Source organism: Atractosteus spatula, chromosome 5 (genome assembly GCF_055471065.1).
Source record: "Atractosteus spatula isolate fAtrSpa1 chromosome 5, fAtrSpa1.hap1, whole genome shotgun sequence".
Classification (NCBI taxonomy): Eukaryota; Metazoa; Chordata; class Actinopteri; order Semionotiformes; family Lepisosteidae; genus Atractosteus; species Atractosteus spatula.
This window is the reverse complement of record NC_142710.1, coordinates 56,341,097-56,357,525: the sequence shown is the minus strand read 5'-3', so window position 1 is coordinate 56,357,525 and position 16,429 is coordinate 56,341,097. Positions and strand designations below refer to the sequence as shown.

Sequence of the window (16,429 nt, the reverse complement as noted above, 5' to 3'; positions counted from 1 at the left end):
GCATAACCCACAATGCACTTCTAAAATAGACATGCTAACTCTTTTAATCGAGCTGTGTAGCCAAGTAGTTCTGGGAGGTGACTATGTATGAATATGAATAAGTGGGAGCTCTTATTTGCACTCTTACTGTGTAGCTCGCGAACAGGCGTAAATGCAGATAAAGTGGTCACTAATGGTTTCGCGCAAATAGGCAAAATCATGAATGCAGAACTTGTGAAAATTGAGATTTTACTGTTTTCCTCTGCGACACTCCTGATGTAGCCAGAATACGAGTACAAAATGAATTTGTACTAACATAACTGAAATAAATGTTTCTACTGTACATAGTCTTAATCCCTTTATACACATCCAGATCTGCCAGACAGCAAATACTGTAGATAAGGGTTATAATTCCCATAACCTTTTCCTTGGGGACTCCTGTATTGACAAGTGTTCTTTCCATGTGACTTGTTCATCACCATTATGCATTTATTTGATTTGCTTGCTTTTCATACTCGTGTCTGCACTCAAGTCCTTATGAAATGTAATAGAAAAATATGTAAAAGATTAATATACATTTTCAGTTTATACAGCCTTTTGCAGTCTAGCATCATCTTTTTATTAAACCATTTCACAGGACTTTGCTCCCTTAATTAAGTCCTGCTCTCTGCAGGGGAGCAATAGGAAAGCCCTCCTTTGGTGAGCAGACAGAGTGGTTTATTGTTGAGTAAAGTGTGGAAACTCAGAATCTGATATAACACAGGGTTGATACCAATTGGCAAATTCCCAAATGTAAAGTTGAAATGAATTAGATATTTATCTAATATTAAAACCTGTTCTTACAACACCTTGCCTGAAAGAAAACCAGAGATTCCCTAAGGACTAGGCAGAGACCCAGTGGAGTCAGGAAATGGATTGGGCTGAGCTGAGGTTAAGGTTAGGCATTCTTTACAATGTAGACTTCAATAAGTGTGACAGTTTCACTTTAAATAGATTATTAAAACAAGACGAAGACAAGACAAGTGTTTGCTGCTGCCACCTGTGCATGTTAGCAAATTCGAATAATAATTTCATGATTTAAGTTATGTTCCTTTAGCTATTGACCATTAGATATTCTCAAATTATGTTATTGGGTGGTTATGAAAGCACAGCAAACTTGCTTTTTCATTAAAGCTGTTCCTGAATCCTGTGATTCACTGGTTTTTGCAGAGCTGATTTTGGGAGATCTCAAGTCAGCCGGCACAGGCCAGTACCCTCGTACGATTCAGCATCCCACAAGTCCCAGACTCATGCCAGTCTGGGTTTCTTGCTGTACTAAGAGAGGCTGCCCTGCTTGGTCTTTGGACAGCAGCTCTGCAAGCTCCACTTCCCTGTGGTCCCGGCTTTTATACCTTGTTGCCTCTTTCCTCCCTGCCAGAGATTGACATCCACGACATATCGGCCGAGGTCACCAGCCCCTCGGGGACGACGGAAGACGCAGAGATCGTGGCCGTGGGCAACAACACCTACTGCGTGCGGTTCGTGCCCCACGAGATGGGCGTGCACACTGTCAGCGTGAAGTACCGCGGGCAGCATGTGCCAGGCAGCCCCTTCCAGTTTACTGTGGGGCCACTGGGAGAAGGGGGGGCTCACAAGGTGCGAGCAGGAGGCCCGGGCCTGGAGAAGGCAGAGGCCGGCACTCCAGGTAAGGTTCCTGTAACCCAGCCAGCACATTTCATTACCATGGTGACCTTTAAAAGTGAAATCCATACTCACTTTTCCCACAAGTAAATTTCTGCTTTTGTCAAAGAACTGTCCTGAAGTGAAACTTTTTGATCTCCAGTATCCCTTTTTCCCCATTTCTGCAGGGTCTCATCCTTAGTTTGCATATGTATTTGTTTGGTTTCTTTGAGGAAAAGGAGGGCTGTAGTGCGGAAGTGTTTTGAAAATGACTGCTTTCCATTTTTATGATTAATTTCTGGCACAATAACATAATAACAGAAAGTTGTTTTAAAATGCAAATTCTCCTCAAACATTTTTGTCAACAAAGTACGCAAGAGTCTAAAACTGACATGCCTTTGGTCTAATATTTCTGAAAGTTTGGAAGCCTTACCCCTTTTCTGTTACCGCTTTCAAACGAACTGGCACAGAGCTTTCTAAAGCCCATTTCAGGCAATTCAGAGAAAGCTATTTTGTCCTCAACACATCTCCATGTTTCTTCTTCAAATTATAACCCTTATATTCACCTTCTGTATAAGAACAGAGTCAGTCACTGTAAATTGATTTAGGCCTTATCTTACAGTGGTGTTTTCAAAAACCAACTGTGAAGAAGCTTCTTCCTTCAGTGGTTCAGTCTTTCATTTGCCTGTGTAATAACGTGCTACAGAGCATTTTACAGGAACAGAAGTCTTATGTACAGGAGTAGTAGACAACTAGTAGTAGAGACGAAGAAGTCCCAAAGGGAGAAAATAAATCTCTAGCAGTCTGAGGCCCAGTTGCAGCCTTCTCTCCGGGCAGTACTGTACGTTTTGTGCCCCTAACTAAAGTTCAGAACAGAGTTTCTTTGACTTGGGTATTAGAAGACACAAAGTCACTGCTGAGCTAATACAGGTGTGGTGCTTCTGTCATGTTAAAGAGTGCAGCCTTTATATATACAGTATTTAATACACTTGTGATGAGACACCAAGCAATAGATGCACAATTCCAAGCGGTTAGGCATGTGTATGATGTGCAGGGATGGCTATATAAAATGCTGATATCAATACAAGAAACAATATGGGGATGCATGTGCGGGAGTGATCTGTGTGTGTGTTCCAGCGGAGTTCAACATCTGGACGCGGGAGGCGGGGGCAGGGGGTCTGTCCATCGCCGTGGAAGGGCCGAGCCGTGCGGAGATCGCCTTTGAGGACAGGAAGGACGGCTCCTGCGGAGTGTCCTACATCGCTCAGGAGCCCGGTAGGCTTGGGTCGTGCCATGGACTAGGGTGGGCTACGTTCCTGCTGTTTATTTCCTCAGATGTCTTATTGATAACAGCCTTTTTCACAGACTTCTCTGCCACATTTAATCACAGAAAACTGCATGTTCAGTACCGTAGTGCAGGTAGTTTTATTTTCATTTTAAGAGATGTTAACTATGCGTTCACAGGCTTTGCACTTTGAAAGTACAAGGCCATTAAATTCATTTGGCTGTATTAAATGAAAAATTGTGTCTTGCTGGGTGGCACAGTGTTTAGCATTGCTGTCCTGCAGCATCACGGGCTGTAGAAACACAGAAGGTCCTGATGTAAAACAGCCTCTCACGTCCTCCAAAGGGACACAAGTAAACCAAGTGACTTTACCCTGTGTGGGCTTTTGTGCAATGGCCCAAATTCAACACAACCCCCCCCCCCACATTAAAATGTAAACTACTTTTTATATATCAAAATTTATATATTCAATATTCTTATTTAATTTAAGTAGTACTTTAGCATGGGCTCAATTCCTGGGGTGTTGTCTACTTGGAGTTTGTATGTTCTCCCAGCATTCATGTGGGTTTTTGTTGGGTGAACCAGTTTCCTCCCATAGTCCAAACACATAGTCCAAAGCTTAATAGGCTTCTAGAAGACTTGGCCCTGGTGTGAGTGTATGCGCATTTGTGACTGTGTGTGCCCTGTGATGGACTGGCATCCTGTCCAGGGTGTATCCTGCCTTATGCCCATTGTTTGCCAGGATAGGCTGCGGCTCTCCTGCGAACCCAACTTGGATGAACAGGTTAAAAAACAGATGAATGGATGATGTCTTCCTCTGCGTTATGACACTTATTTTTAGCAGCCCATTACCTTTGGGGGGTTTTCAACAACTTTCTGATGGAGTTAATTTTCCTCCCAGGTGACTATGAGGTCTCTGTGAAGTTCAATGATGAGCACATCCCAGACAGCCCCTTCCTGGTGCCAGTGACAGCGCCCACCGATGACGCCCGCAGACTCACTGTTGCCAGCCTTCAGGTGAGGCATAAAGAAACATCTCCGCACTCGGTGTGTCCTCAGCTACCCAAAACGGAGGGACTCCTGGCTGGGAGCAGCTTGACCCTGGTTTAGGAAGCTCAGGGCTCACTAATATGGCAGTGTCCTCAGCCTTTTCTCAAGGATTTAAGTTTAAAAAAATCTGTTTGTCTCTCAGGAAAACAGAAAGTAGATGGTTAGGCTTTCATTTCAGGTCATTAAGATTCATAAGCAGGAATAATTCCATTCTTAATGTACCTGCACAGCCTGCTATTTAATTGGCTTGAGTTTCAGCTGGTTACTCTTGAAATTTGTAATTGTTTTAAGGCCTTTATTTGTTCCACCTCGATAGTAATGCTACAAGAAGGTGTTTATTACTTTTCACTTCTGGTTTCCATTACATCTTCGATGTAAATGACTTAGCTGAACTAATTGGGTGGAAAAGAATCCAAATCAGCTGTTTTCAGGTCTTAATCAGGTGCTAATTGAAACGTGCTTCCAAAACATACAGGAACATGGCACTTCAGGACTGGATTTGCCAACCCCAGCCACGCATACAGAAGTCTCTTGGGGTCCACTGGTGTTCCTGGCAAGAGTAATAAAACTGCCCATTGTGCATTGTGAAAGCAGACATGATAAATCAAACCAGATAGGGATGTTATTGTAACAAGGCAAACTGATTTTATATATACTAAATAATTTTGCAACATTAACACCTGTCAGAGATTTGCATGGGACTGACTATTTCAAATTAAAAGACAAAGAAATAACAGATCAAGCTCACTCAAGAGTGTGTTCTCAGTTCAAGCCGTCGCAAGTAAAGGAGTGGACCTGACTTTTGGATAGCTGAGGGGCATTGAGCTGCTCGTGTGGGACTGAAGATGTTTCTCTTATGTTTCATTTAAAGGCTTTTAACAGGAACGACGATCTTTCCTGACCGTTAGCTGGTTAAAGCAGAAAGAGGGAGACTGCACACTCACCAGTTCCCACCCCGATTTCCTTCCTCTTTCCTGTTCCAAGCAGAACGCCTGTCATCTGGTTTACTCTCTTTGTTCCTAGACACTGTCCCATAGACTAATGTGAAGTGAGGCAGCTCTCCCTCTTTAGGTTTTAGCTGGTGAAAGGTGAGCTTCAGTAACATGAGATATGCATGGCTCTCTGTTTTGGCAATTTGTTTCACGAATGTATAAGATGTCCTAAGTCTTTGAGATTTTGATATTGTATTCATAAATACCTGGCATTACCTTGCAGGCCTTCTTAACAGAAATGGAAATAGAAAAGGCTTATTAGCCATCAGGTCCAACCTGTTGCCTTTAGATTTAGGGAAAAGGCTTTCTGAAAGAGGAATGAATCGTGTTCACATGTCGATGATGTGAAGTTGACTGACCACGGTCCAGTTTGGGTCCTTGTTCAGAAAGCAAAAGGAGGGGCGGGACACGCTTGACAAGCATTCCTGTTCACTGTCTTCAGGAGTCAGGCCTCAAAGTTAATCATCCAGCCTCCTTCGCCGTCAGGCTGAACGGGGCCCAGGGTAACATTGACGCCAAAGTTCACAGCCCCTCGGGAGCCCTGGAGGAGTGTGTGGTGTCCGAGCTGGAACCAGGTAAGCCCTCCCCGCTGAGCAGAAGCCGGCCGCGGATCCCATTAGCAACTTTTTTACAGTAATTCGCGTCTTGCTCCTCTTCCAAAATGTTTTGACAGCAAAACTTGTCCTGACATTTTTTTTAATACTGCAACCTGGTTGGCGATTGTGTATTACTTGATTATTATAATGTATATCACTATATTACATCAAGTTTCATTTTTATTTAATTAAACATTGATCAAGTCTTGGAGGCTGGTGTACCAGACCATCAACACCATATACGTAATCATTTATACCATTTTTTGCTCTTTATACCATTCTCATCAAAAAATTGAAATTGCTCAATACCTTTGTTATTTCTGTAGACCATTGAGCTGCTGTACTTGTCTGAAGTCTGCAGATGTATTATATTACATCCACAGCCTAAAGAACTTTGCTTGCTTTACTCTTTAGTAACCTTTGCATTATGCTTCAAGAAAGCGTTCTTATAGGTCAAAAGAAAATGTCAAAATATATTAACTGCCCAGTAGTAATAATAAATTAATAATTTGTGAGCGCTCCTTGGGTAGAGTGGAGAGGTGAGAAACTATTTGAATTGGAATTTCTCATATTAAAAAGAAGAACAGAATGAAGAAAAGTAGGAATTTGGTTCCAAAACTAAATATGGCATGTAAAAGATGTGTAGCATGCAAACAAACTCGTTCTTTTAATAAAGGGATGTGTGTTGTGACCAGGATTCCTCAAGTGCTGCCAGGGGTGGAGAGTGTAGTCAGCCAGGGTACTCAGCCAAACATTGACTCCTGCAACCACCCAGGTGCTTCAGTGACAGTAGCATTCCTCCTGCTGGAGTTAAAGCTCCTGCAGAGTGTTGTGCAGCTTGCATTTTGTCACAAGTTGATTGGTTGTCATGGCTCGGTGGCTCTGAGGCACTTGTCTGCCATCCTTGCTGTCCCTGCGCACAACGAGACTCCCTGACATGAGCCGAGAGGTAAAAACAAACAATTGGCGAGTCAAATTGGGTAGGATGTGCAACAACAAAAGCAAAATTATGGAAAAAAAAGAATATGTTTGAGCGAATGATCTCTTGCTTGTCTTCAGAGGGTGTTGCTCTTGAGAGATGCTCTTTTTTTGTTGCTTTCCTGATGCTCCAAATGTCCCAAACATTGACCCCGAGTACTTACCTTGACCCCTTCAGTCATGCGGCCTGTAGTGAGAACAGGCCTGTGCTCTTCAGTGAGAGTTCCCTGACCTGAAGCATGCTCCTTCTCCTTTTCTCCACAGACAAATATGCCATTCGGTTCATCCCTCGGGAGAACGGAATCCATTCCATTGATGTGAAGTTCAACGGGAGCCACATTCCTGGAAGCCCCTTCCAGGTCCGGGTCGGGGAGCCAGGGCAGACAGGAGATGCGGGGCTCATCACTGCATATGGGGCTGGACTGGAGAGGGGAACCACAGGTATGGCCCCACGGAACCCCAGTGTCTAACCCCACTTCCTCAGGCTCCTGCTCACCGTTCCAGATAGCACCACGTCCAGATGACTGGGCCCCAATCCAGCCAGTTCCAAAGCTGTGGTGAACTGAGCAAGCCCTTGAGTCAGTTAGGTGAAATATGATCCTTAAAGGCTGAGGAGCACTAAGACTTTGATCCTAAAGGATCTCCAAATGACTTAATTTAACAAATCACCTGTGTGATTGATCACAATGAAATGGTTCCAGGCCTTTAGAAACCGCTGAGCTCATGGGCGGGTAGGCAGGAGGACATCCATTCTCTCATGAGCGATACAGGAGCTCTTGCTGGAGGGATGGGTCTTAAAAACACTGATGCAATTCTGGAATCGATAAGAACATCATAAACAAAACCGTTGCACTTAAGCTCTGGTTTCCTCCCACAGTCCAAACACATTCTGGTAGGTTAATTGCCTTCTGGGTAAATTGGCCCTGGTGTGAGTGTGTGCATTTCTGTGCGTGCCCTTTTGTGGACTGGTGTCCCATCCAGAGTGTTTCCTGCCTTAACACTCATTGCTTGCCAGGACAGGCTCCAGCTCCCTTGCAACCCTGGATAAAGTGGTTAGAAAATGGATGGATGGTTGTTGCACTTAATTACTATAAATTGTAATTGAAAATGCGCTCTGCTTCAAGTTTTTAAAAAGGGCTTTTCATTTGTGGCGTCATACTTGAATGCTATCAGACTGCATTCTAAGCTTTTTTTGTAGTTTTTGAGTTACTGAAAGACGATATAGAGCAGAACGGGAATGTTTGTAATCAATCTTTCGTCTGTCACGGTTGAAGCCTGGGGCACATCATTATAGCGTGGTTCCACACGCAACCTGTTGTGCACTGTTCCTTACTCAGGCAAATATTCAGAGACAGTTCTGCCAAGAACTTGTGTTCTTTGAGAGAATTCCCATTTCGTATTCGGTAGATGGAGGAGGTGTTTTTGTTGGCATCAGGCTTCTTTCAGAGCAATGTCAGGTTCCCATTTTCTCTCCTTTTGGAAGCTCACTTTGAACCAAGCCCACAATTATAGTATATAACGAGGGAATAGTCAATATAATATTACAGTATGTTAATGTTCGAAGGCAGCAGCTGTGGGTGAACTTGACTTAGAAGAACTGCCACTGTGAGTCAAGACTTTGAAAGATGGGGAAGGAGAGAGCTTCATGTCAACCAGAGCACAAAAAACATAAGTGATGGATTTGTTGAAATGCAAAAGCAGAATGTCAGGAGATAAAGCAACATGACTAGTGTCGTATGGGAGCATAAATCAGTGGGGTGTTTATTAGGCCAGACTCAGAAATGGAATACAATGACCACGCACAGCTGGTAGAACTGATTACATGATTGTGTGCCACTCAGGAGGTTCCATTTGTTTTGTCAAGAAGGCTTTCTCCTGTTTATCTTGAAGAGAACAGGCAGTAGCCGAGCTGCAGATTAAAAAAAAAGATGAACCTGACTCGCCCTCCTGCTTCAACAGGAACAGAGGCCCTCATAAAAATAATCACACTGCAGCAGTGTGTCCACAATCTGAGGCCTACTTGGCACCCATTGCGGACACAAATAACTGATGAATATCTCTGTTTCAGGATACTGGAACTCAACACACACAAATCTGACAGGACTAGTTCTCTCGGTACTGTATGTGTGCATATGTATGATGTGACATTATCTTTTACTTTTGATTTTCACAAATTAACCTCTCTAAGTGTTCCGTATTAGTAGAATTGTTTGTTCATCTTATTCAAGCATATTTGTGCCATTCCTACTTAAAGCAGACGAGGGAAGATAAATTCTTTGTAATTTAATGGTTTGCCAAGAATAATTGTACGTTATGACATGGAGGCCCCAAAGTTAATTCGTCCTTCCTAGCCGCTGCACGCTTGCAGTGATCATTGATGGAGCTCCTGCGACAGAAGCACCTAAGAATTGTTACAAACAAGAGGGAACGGATGGGCCCGTCCAGCTTGTTTGACTGCTCGGGACCTGATCAATTCAAAAATCTCACAAGAGTTTCTTGAAGGGCACCAGGGCGCATGGGCTTTGACATCATGTTGAGCAGCTGAGTAGTTTGGTCTAGACTCCAACATTTTTAACCCCTGTAAACCCCTGTGGCTCTTTATTCTCAATCGTCAGTGCACTTTGTTAGTTTCCACTTATGTCTTCTGGAACCCAAGGGCACTTACAGTATATTTAAGACTGAGTAGAATTGGAAGCCCTAGTGCAGTGCTGTTGGTAACCTTCATTTATTCTGGATGGGGTTGCAGGTACACAGGCGGAGTTCACCATCAACACCACCAAAGCTTTGCCTGGATCCCTTTCTGCCACCATAGAGGGTCCTTCCAAGGTGAAGATGGAGTGCCAGGAGTGTCCTGAAGGCTACAAAGTCCAGTACACGCCCATGGCTCCAGGCAATTACCTGATTGGCATCAAGTATGGTGGACCCAATCACATAGTGGGAAGCCCCTTTAAGGCAAAAGTAACCGGTGAGCTCTGAGGCTACTTCTGACATGCATTGTCTATGGAACTTTATTATACCACTAGGGCAGCAAAGGATTAAAAAACAAAAACTGTCAGCGTAAAATTAGAGGATATGTCTGAACCACTTAGATGCATTAATTTGTAAAATGCCAAGGAATTGTCATGAAACTGCCAATACGTGGTGTGTGAGAGTGAGATTAGAAACATGATGAAAGTAGAGGCAACTTCAAGGCTTCTCAAGGTGAGCTTTTTTGTACACGTGTGAAATGCTCTGTGTTCTGCCTCAGGGCCTCGACTGGTGACAGCGAGCAATGCCTGTGAGACTTCCACATTGATGGTGGAGCCAGTGACGAAGACGGCCTCCACCAACACCTACAGTGCAATCCCCAAGTTCTCCTCTGATGCCGCCAAAGTGGTCAGCAAAGGTGCAGGCCTGAACAGAGCTTACGTGGGCCAGAAAAGCAGCTTCTCTGTGGACTGCAGTAAAGCTGGTAAGGACATCTCACGAACAGACAGCCAGGAGTAATACCCGTCAATGTACAGTATCTTACCTCTGCTATAAGGTCTGCTGCTCCTACCTAGCTTTTCAATCACAGACTTGTAGGAATCAGACTTATTTGTTCTATGATAACATTCTGAAAAAAAAGCATCTCAGATTATATTCCTCCAGTGTTTCGTGATTTCAGCACTTCAGCTGCTATTACAGCTTTCAGTATTTTTTTCTTCCAAGGAAGAAAGAATAGGAGTTCAAACATAAACAGCTCATAATGCCAAATGTTGACCATAAGAAGGAGTTTATCCAGCACAGAATGGCTGAGGTGTGTTCATAATGCCATAATGCCAGTCTGAGAATGCCTTCTCCAGCTCTGAGGGTAGAAAAATATTTTTTTGCTGCTTCCTCGCCTGTACTTATTTAAATGCCCTTAAGTTCTGCAGAGGGTCATGAAGACTACTGTTTTTCAGGTAAAAACATGCTTCTGGTTGGGGTGCACGGGCCCACCACACCGTGTGAGGAGGTGTCGATCAAGCACCTGGGAAACCAGCACTACACAGTCAACTACATCGTCAAGGAGAGGGGCGACTACATCCTGGCTGTCAAATGGGGTGACGACCACATTCCGGGGTCTCCCTTTCATATCACTGTCCCATAATTGCTGCGGACACCCTTTTTACAGAAAAGACTGGGAGTGGGGCTGTGATACATGAATAGAAAACCCATCTGAGCTCCATGAGGCCCAAATCAAACAGCTGGAAACTTTGCGTTTGATGAAATCGGTCTGAACAAAAATAAATCGGCTTAAATTGTAGACCCCTTTCTCCTGCTTTGGCAAGTGAAAATGTTCATTTTCCAAAAACAGATTTTTTGTCTAGGCCACAACCCTCTTCTGAAAAGAAGCACCACTTAAAAACACAATAGTTATTTTTTTAGAAATAACACTCTATTAATCACTGCTAACATCAATGTAACTGGAAAGTTTTCTTTTTAAAGTTCTGTTACTACTGATGAGTATCCCCTTGCCTTTTATTGTTTGTAGGTTTACAGATCAGCCGTCCATGCATGAGTCTTAACAGAATTGTGATTCGATTTGTATAACCTCCTGCTGTCTGATATTTTAATCAATATAAGAACTGGACTGTAATGTTTACATGTTTTAATTGTGATAAAGTATTTAAGAATGCCTTCTTTGTGCTCTAGTAAAAGCACAAAAAATAGATCTTAGCTCTAATTCTTCATGTTAATTGATTCTGTGTTAGATGAAGCTTACATTCCTAAGTTTCAAGATTGAGACTGCACACAGACACATCATCAGAAAAAGCCAGAGATAAGTCTGTATCTGCACCGAAGTGTGTGGTAGATACATGATTAAAGATTAAGCAGCACGTTTTCATAAAATAAAGTGTTTTTCTCGATAAGAAATCTACCATAAGCATGTTTCCAGTGCGGACAAAACACAGGAGCTGGAAGGTGACACTGACTCTGAAGGTCTTCTCTATTTTTCTATTTTCCTCTTTGCAGAGTCTAATTTTAATGTGGTTTGGTTACTCCTCATGGGATTTGCCTCAGGTTTGTACTACAGAAAAAAATGTGTCAGCTCGGCTTACAATGATACGTTTTCCAAATGCCAATAAGATGACTTGAACTCTGTCCCCTTTGGTTTGTGTGTTGTGTGAAATTCTGCAGTCACTTTGCTCTGATCTTGGTAGCACTGTACACTACTCCATATTCTTCTCAGCCTTTATATTTGTTGCTTTGAGCGGTGGTGCTATACGTTTGATTATCTGATCTTTTGAGATGTGTCCCTCTGTACATTATCGGTATTTGGATCACTTTTGAAAATGGGTTTTAAAAATCGAGGGAGCTGGAAAGTACACCACTGGTAGAGATAGGTGGCTGTAAATTGTGGCATTTTTTGTTTTCTGATATTTGAATGTGCTGTAAAAAGGTTCCTTTTGGCTGTTTTATTTCATTGCAGCACATAAATGCATAAAGACCTTTGAAACCTTAAAGAAAAGTAAGGATAAAGATTGAGTTTTTGTCAGTCACCACAAAAGCAGAATTTTGACCAATTTTTATCGTCTTCTGTACGTCTTGTTATTAAGAATATCTGAACACTCAGCTTTACACTACATTTTCCCAAAGCACGCCACATTCCTTACAGATTCATATCTTGTGGGTATTGGGACAATTCTCATCCAAATCATTTAGAAAAATAAAGGTTTAAGCAAAAGGACGTATATATGTATAACTTCTACTGGTATGTTAAGACACTCAAATGATGTTATTGCTGAATGAGGCTAGTTTTGATACAGATTTGTTGTCTAATAAAATTATTTTGTAAACGGTGAATGTTTGAACTAAATAAAACGGAAAGCAGAGCTGTTTTTTTGCATTTTGTATTAGCCTGTGTGCCTTAATGTTAAAGGAAAGAAAATGCTTAGAATTGATGTACATTTGGTAATTGAAACAATAAACAAAAAAAAATAAATTGCTGCTGATGATTTTGTGTCACGGTTATCTGACAGGCAGGCTGGCTTTGATCTTTGTATCTTTCTGAACTTTCACATTATTGTCTGATTCTTCACTAGTGATACTGGTTTGTCTTTCCCTGTTTGACACTTAACTCGGGAGATTTGGTATCTGTTTCCTTTTCTCTGCATCTCTTTTAGACTTTATTAAACATTGATCTCAGTATTTTTATGCTCTTATCAACTGAAATGTAATGGACTTTTTCTTCAGTTTGCATGTCAATCAGTTCATAACATTTCTCATTTAAAAAAAAAACTTCACTGATGAAAAACATGCTGTTTGTTACATATCTCCATACAATCTTGAAAGGAAAAAAGTTAAAAGTTTCAGTTTTTGTTTACCTGCGATACTATAATATATGGTCTTAATATACACTAAAGTAATAGTAAAAATTAAAAGAACAAATTGAAAGAGTGACATCTTCTGGTTGGACTGAATATATAACTAGTTCAGAAAAATACAAAATAAAATTCATTGAAGCGATGTGGAAAGAAAATAACTATTACATTAAAATAACCCCTTGATTTTACACTCAATTATAGAGCTATTGTTGTGAACATTTGAAATATTTTTCATAATTTGCATCTTGTGTGCTTTGTCTATTTTATCTCTACTGAAACCACCTCACTCTTAGTTTTTCTGGTCTTATCCCAAGCTGCTGAAATGTTACTTGACGATTCATGGAGGGTCAAGGTCCTTTTGAAAGAAGTAAAGGCATTTAATTGTACTCCAAGCCAGGTTCTTGGGAAGTGCAGTTACTCTAAAGGCCTTTTGTTTTTCTTCTGCCTATCAGGGCTGTGTGACTTTGTAGAGCTTCTCTGACTTGGAGAGAGGCATGCTCAGGCCTTTGGGTAACCATGGAGAAAGCACAAACAGGAACTGTTCTTGGGTTTCTGTTGCTGCGCTGTCTCTATGGCAGTAGCCTCCTGATGAAGATAGGCTTTCCTCTCTCGGCTCATACACCAGCACTCTGAAACACCGCCTGCTGGAGAACAAGGCCTGCAGAATGAGGGACTTGCTGACAACTCAAAATCAAAACTGTTACAGGGAACTGATTGAGAAGGAAGCATATACCCGGCTGGCATGGAAGATCAAATACGGGAAAGACTATCCAAGCAAATTTGCCTCTACAAAGAGGAAAGAAGCTGAGACTTCAAAACTTTCCATCAACAAAACTATCTTGCCTCCTCTCGTCCGGGATCAGAAGACTCCAGAAGAGAAGAAGAAGAAGTCAACAGAGCTGAAAGTGGGGCCTACTAGTGAAGCTCCTCCAGTAATGAGGTCAGTGACCCCCCAAACCAGAGGGGTCCTGTACCAAGGATTCTCCAAAGAAGGTAAAGGCAGGTACCTCTACTTACAGAACAGGACAATGAAAAGCCCCGAGAAGAAGTTTGAGTACCCCATCATATCATCCTGGGAGTATGGCTGGAGACTAGGTGAGTGAGAGACACCAGCATCAAGAAAATGGCATCTTGCTCTGTGCAAAACGAAACCACTTTTAATCTGTTACTGAAAACAATGCACTTTTTCTGTTGTTGACAAAAACGCTGAAGAAAAGGGCAGTAAAGTGAAAGTCAACCGAATGTTACACAGCTGTTCGTGAAAACATTTTTTTCTGTAAAGATTTTTCCTGAAAAAGCACTTTTTGGAGGGTTTGGAAGACCAGAACCTTGTTTCTGGTCTGGAAACGCCAAAGATTTTTGTTAATTTTGAACATTTTATATTCAGGGAGAACTGGCCATATTAAGCTAGAATTTGTCATTGTAAGTTGCCTATATTAACTATGCTTTGTATTTTCATATAATATAAGTACTCTTTAGATGTGGATCCATTTCTTTTTAACCAACTCCTTGTAAAAAATTGTGAAACTGTAAAGTGTACAGGCCTTGCTCTCCGATTTATATCTGTAGGTTTTTCAAATACACTAGAATGATTTGTCTTTCTACAGATTTCTGTACACTAGGCATATATGTACAATGTCTTGCTCATCATTCAGTTTAACAATCTAGACCTGTTTTATACACTATTAGGACATGGTATTAGTTTGATGCCCAAGTAATACTTATATTAACAATATTTCATTGACTAGCTATAAAACAAATATGTTATACTTTGCATAAAATATATGTGAATATCTTTGCAAAAGGCTGTTTTTTTCAGTATACAGTAACTACATGGTATAAAGTGGTGTTCTTTTGGTAAGATGACTCCTTCATACTCCATTTCAGTTTTTTTTAAGGTAAGAAGACCATAAAATACCTAGAACTTAAAAACATAACAAAATAACACAGCACAACATGTCCGTTATTTGATAATCTCAATTTCCATTAAGAAATAGTGTGTCAATTCTGTTGCAAGAGCAAATTGCAAAACAAAGCTAATTTTACACATTTTTTTGTTTTGCATAAAATTCCAATTAAAATCTGGTAGAACCCAAAATCAATAAAATAGGAACGAGTAATGTTTCATGAATAAAGAACATTGAATTTATTTTTAACTTACTTTATTTCTAGGAGATTATGCCAAAGAAGACAAATCTTCAATCAAGGGAAGATCTAGAATCGTAAAGGACACATTTTATGCCAGAAATGGAATTTTCAACTTCCCTTCTCCAACAGATCAACTGGGATAATGAGGGAAAAAAACATCCACTGTTTCTTTGCTTTAAATATATCATTTTTGTCAGCCAATACTATGCTGTTCCTATTGAGGATACTGTAAACATATTAGTCTTTAATACAGAAGCAGAGGAATAAACCTCAGGCATGCTAAGATTAATGGAAAGACTTATAATTCCTCAACTCAGCTCACAGGATAAAACTACCTTAGAAAAGCCATCAAAGATCCATTTCATAAAAAGTGAAAAGCTCTTTTTGACCTACATTTATGCTGGTTGGTATTCTCTGTTGGTATTGTTTGATGTTCTTCTGTGTGTGTGTGTGTTTTATAGCAACACACCTCCCTTTAAATTGCAATTAGCTGCCACAGGATGGTCACAAAAACACTTCGACAAACCATATTCATTACCCTGTGAGTATTGGTCTTTTTATCATTCTTAACAAGTGGCAAAACTAAGTGCACAACCATATACAAAATAAACGGCATGAGTTCAAGGAGCTCTGGTGATCAGCAATACCTGTGGTTGAATACAGTATGTACTGAAAAAACACATTGGATGTAATGTTCCCCTTGTTTCTTATTTATCAGACTCTTTTTTTCCAACTTCGAAACGGAATCAGCCAAAAGCCAGCTTAAATGACATATAAAATCCACAGGAAAATGTGAAATTCTATGTATAGGTGAGTGCAAAAACTAGCTTATTGTTAGTTCTACAGACTCCTGGAAATGTGTGTGAACAATAGCCTTACCTGTTACCTAGCAACTGTGAAATCCAAATACCCTCGAGCCAGCAGTACATATTTTATGGTTCCTAAATAAACTGCCACAATTTGGTCAGAGTTTCTTTAAAGAATGGATCCCGTTCCTCTGACTCATCTTCAACAGATGCCCTCAGCAAGTTCAGTCATGTTTCAGATACTTAGTAGAAGCTGATTTGTAATAAGTGGAATTATTTTCATTTTCCATTAATAGTTGTTTCAAAGGACAGAAGTTAGGTTGGATTCTGTGGTTGTTGTGTTTGCCTCGGCTACAAGAGGATGTTTGCATTATTCAGCCTCCTTCCAGTAAAATGGTATATTCTATGAGGAAATATCGGATTATTAGTTATAGCACTAAATCGATAATGAGTTTCATGCGTTTCTCCATTATTATCATCTTCTATCATTTAAAATCAGGGTGCTTCTGAGTGGCCAACCATTGGAGATAAGCAAGAGCCCTTTAATTATGGAGAATGTCATTAGCCAGCTGAAATCCCCCCCAGCCTTGGCCCTGTACTGATCAAC

The 16,429-nt window shown here is 41.1% G+C and overlaps 2 protein-coding genes across 3 annotated transcripts in view; both read left to right on the top strand.

The window, feature by feature from the left end:
* The window catches only part of flnba (filamin B a), a 110,350-nt gene extending 97,864 nt beyond the window's left edge, over window positions 1-12,486 (top strand). For both annotated transcript variants that reach the window (XM_088916782.1, XM_088916781.1), the window contains 8 exons: window positions 1,397-1,663; window positions 2,776-2,913; window positions 3,825-3,940; window positions 5,408-5,540; window positions 6,804-6,980; window positions 9,286-9,504; window positions 9,787-9,990; window positions 10,463-12,486. In XM_088916782.1, coding sequence (XP_088772908.1) covers window positions 1,397-1,663; window positions 2,776-2,913; window positions 3,825-3,940; window positions 5,408-5,540; window positions 6,804-6,980; window positions 9,286-9,504; window positions 9,787-9,990; window positions 10,463-10,650 — 1,442 coding nt within the window. In that variant the 3' untranslated portion in view covers window positions 10,651-12,486. The remainder of the gene's footprint in view (window positions 1-1,396; window positions 1,664-2,775; window positions 2,914-3,824; window positions 3,941-5,407; window positions 5,541-6,803; window positions 6,981-9,285; window positions 9,505-9,786; window positions 9,991-10,462) is intronic.
* A 1,047-nt stretch (window positions 12,487-13,533) lies between these two features.
* Window positions 13,534-15,159, top strand: LOC148835314 (protein SPMIP1). The gene is made up of 2 exons (XM_088917534.1): window positions 13,534-13,963; window positions 15,041-15,159. The coding sequence occupies exons 1-2, from the start codon at window positions 13,534-13,536 to the stop codon at window positions 15,157-15,159; spliced, it is 549 nt and encodes a 182-aa protein (XP_088773660.1).
* The last annotated feature ends 1,270 nt before the right edge of the window (window positions 15,160-16,429 follow it).

Excerpts from the sequence above, each read along its gene's own strand:
- LOC148835314 (XM_088917534.1), top strand. The coding sequence starts at position 13,534 with ATGAGGGACTTGCTGACAACTCAAAATCAAAACTGTTACAGGGAACTG. Across the intron at positions 13,964-15,040 it reads GGAGTATGGCTGGAGACTAG|GAGATTATGCCAAAGAAGAC; the intron begins GTGAGTGAGAGA and ends CTTTATTTCTAG.